Genomic DNA, 7,192 nt, shown 5'->3' with positions numbered 1-7,192 from the left:
GTTGACGCGGCCTTCTAAACTATGGGTAACCGTGGCCGATAATCAGGCAATTGCATCGATGCCCAATAAACTAGCAATAGCTCTTAAATGAAACGATAAAATGACAGATGATTGATCAGTTGATATACTGTGACAATTTCTGCATTGAATGGTTTCATTTTAGCATCAGGCAATAGGATTGCGTAAAGTTGGCGTTATTGCAGGTAAATTAGTAATCAATGTTAGGAGGTAAAGTTAAGTAGGATGGGCGGTAAAAATAAAAAAACGAGCAAATAAGGTAGCTAAGCCTCTACCCTAGGCTAACACCATCCGCCAATACAAAGTAAAAAGGCGGGTTCTTTAACTACACGTAAAGAAACTTTCAGTCGCGACTGTATTTAGCAAAACAGTTTGTGTTCTGTGAAGAAACCGAGGCAAAAAAAAAAAGTAATGTTTTAATAAAGTTCAATGACCCATGTAGTGATCATAGGTTAACGGTACGTCGTCTCCGATGCGTACTGTAAAAATCAATGGAAGCAATAAAAAATTATTAACACGTTATTTGTTACGATTACATTGGTTTTAAATGATTCACCATCGGCAGCGCTGTGACGAGCGACGAATTCTTGGAGACGAAGCGGAAGCCGACCCCCATCAAACGGAATGCCATGCTCCCGGATAACTCGAGCGCATAAGCAAGACAGGGGAAACACGGTGTTCAATAGCGAAGCGTAGTAAGGAGGGGCGCTGTAGCCCAGGTGGCTGTTGTCTTTTATGAACTGTACCGACCGCTTGAGAATGTCGATAACAGTTTCACCGTCGAAGGCGGCCATGTCGAGATGTCCACCAGAGTCAACCACAGCCTGGAATATAGGCAGAATTTCCGGCAAACGATGAAACTGGGCAGCCATATAATGAAGCGGAGTTTTGCCAAACGGACCGATTACGTTCGGGTCGACTCCAAGTTTGAGAACTAGTGTAACCAGATTGATTGTTACATCGTACTCGGAGTCATACTCGTCACCGTGCTCAATTGCCGCCTGAAGCACAGTCGTGGAACGTTCTGAAAAGCAGCAGCGAATAACGGTTGAATAGAGCTCTTCCAACTGCTGCTTTTCTACATCAGTCAAATGGGGGGAAATTGAATCCACAACGTATAGAAAGCGAATAACAAGTTCACCAAAATTTTCGAATCCTTCCCACCGTTTAAAAGAGAAACACTGTGGCGCTTCAAAATAATTCAAAATGGTGGCGAAAAATTGGGGAGGCACGAGGAGATTGGCGCAAGACAAGTGCTCCCTTCCAAGTGTTCCAGGCCGTGTGTCTACCAGCGAGATTAACACGGATGACATGAGGCGTAGTGTTCTGCTCAACATCTTAAAGGAAAGCGCCGAAATGTTTCTGGGGTCGTAACCATTCACCTGTTGCAAAATGAGTACGCAAATGCTCAGCACAAGATGGTTGTCTTCGTCAAAGTCCCCGTAGCACAAATACCAATCGTAGTGGATGGGAGGAAAGCCCATTAAATAACGGAGATAGAGAGCGTAGGGTCCGTCTGCATAGTGTTGCTTACCGATCCGGCGTGCAACAAGAAGGGCATGCCCATGCAAAAGCATAGTCAAGGGTCTTTCTTGCCCGTCGTGATGTTGCAGCGTGTAAAAACCACGTTGAATCTCTTCCCGCAACACGTCCAATTCTTGCATGGTCGTCACTTCCACGAGAGAGCCAAAGACGGCCACAGACGCTTCCGTTGCCACCGCCACATGCGGTCTTTTGGGGAGAGGAGGCTCACCGTCACGTGGAAAAAGGCGAAAACTCATGGCTCGCCGCCAGTACTGTAATCCAATCTTTGCCGCTGAAACTGAAAATGGCCTATAATATGTTAAATATGTGTCGTCCATTATCAAGTAAGCACCAATCAGTTCCAATGCAATAATTTTCGTCTCCCGTGTAAGGGTGGTGGAACTGGAGAAAACATGGGCAACGAGATCCAACCAAGCGACAGAGCAGTGGTCGTTGATGAGATGATCCATCACATCCAAAATAGGAACAGAGTTGGATAGCTCATCAATAATCTTTGCAAACAGCGTGTAATTATTGTCATAAGAGTCTTGATCCTCTCCGTCATCCAGCAGGGGACTATGCCAACGCTGTAGAAAGTCGACCAATTCTTCAACACACTGTAGTGCCAATGAAGACCGTTTGCTTTTCATGGCGACCACCAAAGGTGTTTCACCGTCGTCATTGCGTTGGAGTAAACTGTGACTGACGTCATCCACACTGTGTGTACATATAACCAATTTCAACTTGTCCGTTGAACATTCCCCGAGTGCTTCAAACAAAAGACGGCTGCAATCAAGCAAAGTCAAATCTTGTGCTCTTCCGTCCGCCACCGACGACGACAACAACGACGACGACATCACAGCTGGTGAAGGAGTACAAGTAGTGCCAAGTGCAATTGTTACTTTATATCGCGATTCCAAATAAATGGAACCTTGAAACAATTTCGAGAAAGATGATTGGATGCACTCGGAATAGACACTTACAGCCTAGAACGTCTGTTGTATACTTGTAAAACAGCCGTTAGCTATCAAATTACCAAATAAGAAACTTTTCACCACGTAAGAACGGTAAGAACGGTGCGATGTGCATTAACTGGCTAATACCAGTTTGCACGTGTTCAACACAAAAACAAAGTAACAAACACTCGCACAAACTGTGGACGTGACTAATCAACCTAGAGTATTGGAAAACAGACAGTTACTTAAAAGGGGAATGTCTTAACATTCAAAGAATACTACCGCTGCCGTGGTGGAAAGAGCAAGAGTAGCAATTCCAAACCCTCGCTGATTCTCACAATCGCAGGACGGACGAAATCTAAACACTAAGGCCTCTATGTAAATGAATGAATTGAAATTGGTTTTCAATTTTATCACGCCAAGAATGAATGACAACTTGTTATACCCGATGAAAATTAAAAAGAAAAAATTCTACAAACGAGAGCAATCGATCGTAATGTCAGCAGTTGGTAAGAGTGCCACCCAAAGAAAAATACGATATGCGTGGTGCTCACGGCACCCCGACTCGAGACGAAATGGCGACGACTCGTAAGCCTGACTGGGAAAAGAAAGAAAAAAGGGGAATGGTAAAGAGAGACACCAAAAAGCAATGCAACGTTGCCAAATTGGGGCGATTTGGCTTCGGTCGCTTCAATCACTTTCCGCTGGCATGCCACTGGAGCCGGCCTTGAAATTCATATTTTCAATGAATACACACGCGTGAACACCAACAAAAACCAGCTTACGAACCAACAGTAATGAAGTGACGGGTGATACACAAAACACAGCACACTTTTATTTTCTTTTTTTTTTTTTGGTGTGTTCGATCACCCTTATTCAACAGTTGTGCAACTCAGACTGATGTCCGGACATCTATCCCCGCAGACGGGAAGAATGAACCACCAACGTGTGAGTAAATAGAAAGAATAAAGTGTTTACATATCCTCGTGATACAATCGCCACACGAGCAATCTGATTCAGCTAACAATGTAAAACTTCAAGGCGTAGCAGACGCCGAGAAAAAGACAACACGTCATCAATTAATGAGATGAGGAGAGGAATAAAAAAACTAAGCCTCGTTAGAAAGAACGATGAGAGAACAGATCGCGTTACCTCGCCCAACGAAATCCAAGAAAACAGAGGACGAAAAGGAAAAAAATTAACGCGCTGCTGAATATGTTTGTAATTCATCTACACTGTTTAGCTGTACTGCCTCCTTACTCCGCTGTTACGAGCATTCCAAAGTTGAATGCTATTATCGTCCAACTATTTTTCTGAATTGTTGGCCAACTTTGCGGTTTCAATTGCAACACGAAACAACGTTTGAGTCAGAGTTGCTCATCCACTGATGCATTCCACCTTAAATAGCAATCACAACGTTTTTCATAAGATATTTCCCTGTTTTTTTTTTAAGCTTTATAAAACCACTTGTTGTCCGTCAGGCTGTAGTTTTCAAAGGGACGTGAGTCATATCAATTAAGGACGTGTTAAGCTTTTACCCAATTTTTTTTAGCCACTCTTATTAGAACGTGTACTCTCTTACCCAGTATATCCCACAAAGAACGAAAACACTCTTAAATATCAAATTTAACTGATAATCTTAAACATGATTAACCCTAGAATTACTTTAATTACACGATTTTTCTTTTTTGTCTAATCAGGACTTTGATAAGTTATCAGTTTTCGAACATTACTTTGTTAACTATCAAAACCCGGTCGTTAATAGCGTCGCCCATCAAAAAGTCAGCTGATGCTGTTCTCTAATTGCTACCTCATCCCATCACTCCATTGTAGAACTACAACTGCCGTATTTACACGCTACTAGATAGGATAACTTCCAAGCTATCTAATTCATTTTACAGGGGAAAAAACGAAACAAAAAGTATTCAGCAACTGTCAACGGGAACAATTGCGTAGTAAAGTGAAATCCAATACAAAGACGAGACCTACCACCCAGCAACAACACCCCCACGACCCCTCACGAAAATCCCTTTTGCCCCAGACTCGTCCGGTTTAGAAGTCTGCCTACTGTGATGGTAGAAGTTAAATTGCGAGTCACGCCCAAATGAGCACTGGTTGCGACCTAACGCTTAAGCGTATTCCTCAATTTCCCGACAGTTCATCACTTGAATACCTTTACCAACAGTCTTTGGTGGCAACAGTGACGCCACCCATTTAGCCCGATCGCAAATAATTTATAGTCTGATTAAGAAATCAGTAATTCCCGCCGTCCTCGAAAAGTTATGCCAGACTGCCCTTTTGATGATTTATGAGCAACAGCCTTTCCTAAATATCTTAAAATTTAGGTGTTGCTGACTCGAATCAATCAATTGAAGGATCACTTCTCGTTTTTTTTCGAAAATCTACCTTAACAGAAAATTAAAATGGGTATCAATATCAGTGCACAGCGGAAAGTGCGATGACGATATACCCAAACTAATATCACATGTAACTGTAAGCAATCAAATGCAGCACAATCGCTCCCGTATTTCGAAACTAAACGCTAGGATCACTTCTATGCTGTCTAGTTCGATTTCCAAAATATGAAAATTATCAACATCTGCCGTCAGCGATAGTTGCAGCATGATAGGAGAAAAAGTTTGCTTTCCCTCTAAGAGTGGAGTCCGGGCCAGTGTCTCCTATCTTTCGTAAAAGATAAGTTAAGATAAGTTAAGATAAGATATTTTGGGTATCTTTTTGGCATCTTGTAACTTGATTAAAATTCAGTTACTTTTGAGTATTGTTAACTTTAAGGTATGAAAATTAATGGTAACTTTTGCCCTAAAAGATAAGATAGTTAAGATCCCATCCGGCGGTAGAAAAATGATTTACTTTGAGGGATGAAATTAGTGATTTTTAAGTCCAAGGCCCGACAGCTGACTCATCAGGACGTAGCGGACTACTTTCAGCCATGCTTTCAGCGAATTGGTCGTGCTTTCTTTGCGTCACTAAGCCCCCCTCGAGTATTGGAAATCCAATCAGTGCCGTTTTACAATACTAAGCGAAATCGGCAGAGATCTTGTTAGCGTTGCAGCATCATCAGGATCTGTTGAACGGGCTTTTAGGGTGGCTTCGGATATTTTACAGCAAAACGCTCCCCCATGAAACTAGATCTCTGCGTCCAATTGATGCATATGAAGTGCAACGCAGCGCTTAAAGTTGGTTTACGCGATCCTGATTCCTTTGTAAACTAAAAGTAAGGCTTGTCGTGCAATACAATGCAGAAATTTGACAGTGTAAACTTAAAGTAACGCTTGTCGCGCAATTGCAATACAATGCAGATATTCAATAATGTATCGACTCAAATTTTTTTTTCCTTTTTTTGGGCTAAAAAATAACTTATATCTTATCTTAACTTATCTTATCTTTAGCCCAACCAAAAGTTCGGAAAAATCTAATTTTTATCTTAACTTGAATGTTTTTCTAGATACTATCTTGTATCGGAGCATTTTTTTCCGGTATTTCAGATGCTGTTAACCTAACTTTTCTTTTGGGGCAGTTACTTTGAGTATCGTAACTTTTGGGTAACAAAAAAAATAGGAGACACTGATCCAAGACATAGAGGTCCAGGGAGTGGAAACCGCCCGCCAGTTGGCAGCACAATGAGGTAGCGGATAAGTTTTCAGCCGTTTCCCCATAAGCTTGCGAGGAAAAGCTATCTACCCGCCGATGATTTTGTTAAATAGCAGCGGTTATTTGCAATATTTTTGAAAAACACTGCAAACAAAAAGTAATCGGAATTAAAAATCTGATTTTTTTATGTATTTTTTTTAAATTTGTTTTTACATTAAAAAAATCAGAAATTTAATTCTGATTACTTTTTGTTTGAAAAATTAGATATTTATATAGTATTATTTATATAGTGCGTAAATATTTTCCTTGTTTTTTAAAGAGTTGTATTATTCAATTTTTTGGCTTTCGAGATACAGTTTGCAAAAGGATCTAGGTCATACCGGAAGTGGAGCCGTTAGCTTTAACAAAATTTTTTTAAACCATTGTTAATTGGAAGGGTACTAATCTTTATATTCCGGATTCAACTCCAGTTTAATTGCGGTCGTGAATGTGCGTTTTAGTTTGTCCTTTTCCATGCTACAAGGAAAAGAACATTAGAGAATCTCCACGTCATTGGAGATTCTTAAGATTCTTTCCTTCAGCCTCCAGAATATAAGGCAACTAATTAAGCCACATCACTACAACCAATCGAAATGATATAAATGCCTTATAAATGTAGAAGAATTACCTCTTGATGATGTCAAATACACTCTTAAAACGAACAGTATATTAAAATAAGACAGGTATGCAGCACACCAATTCTGTTTGTAGAGAAATGTTACCATTAGTAACAGAGTTCATTCAATAGAAAGTGGTTAAACACTTGGCAAAGATTCAATCTGCAACAGATTGCTAATTTTTATTACGATATTTCGTACAATGCCCAGGCAGTCATGTGCATTCCCTGGGGGGATTCACATGTAGTCTTCAAAGCTTTGTATTAAGAAAACAAACCGTTACTAACGCATTTCGCCCAAAGTCAATTAACGCGACGGTTTGCGTTAGATGTTTTCCTGACTTTTTAAAGAGCTATGTCATTTGGTTTGTTGTCTGCCATCATACTATCAACGATGGGACCAGGGTCACATTTGCTGAAAATCAAT

The 7,192-nt window shown here is 40.7% G+C and overlaps 1 protein-coding gene across 1 annotated transcript; it reads right to left on the bottom strand.

Moving 5' to 3' along the window:
- Positions 1-444: 444 nt before the first annotated feature.
- Positions 445-2,399, bottom strand: LOC124340729. Its single transcript, XM_046793336.1, has 2 exons — positions 575-2,399; positions 445-497 (listed from the first exon to the last, which is right to left on the bottom strand). Exons 1-2 carry the CDS (start codon positions 2,397-2,399, stop codon positions 445-447), a joined length of 1,878 nt encoding a protein of 625 aa, XP_046649292.1.
- Between the last annotated feature and the right edge of the window lie 4,793 nt (positions 2,400-7,192).

This window comes from Daphnia pulicaria, chromosome 5, assembly GCF_021234035.1.
Source record: "Daphnia pulicaria isolate SC F1-1A chromosome 5, SC_F0-13Bv2, whole genome shotgun sequence".
In the NCBI taxonomy this organism is placed as follows: Eukaryota; Metazoa; Arthropoda; class Branchiopoda; order Diplostraca; family Daphniidae; genus Daphnia; species Daphnia pulicaria.
Note: the sequence above shows the minus strand (reverse complement) of the source record. Positions and strands in the feature narration are given on the sequence as shown.

Excerpts from the sequence above, each read along its gene's own strand:
- LOC124340729 (XM_046793336.1), bottom strand. The coding sequence starts at position 2,399 with ATGTCGTCGTCGTTGTTGTCGTCGTCGGTGGCGGACGGAAGAGCACAA. Across the intron at positions 498-574 it reads TCGTCACAGCGCTGCCGATG|TACGCATCGGAGACGACGTA; the intron begins GTGAATCATTTA and ends TGATTTTTACAG.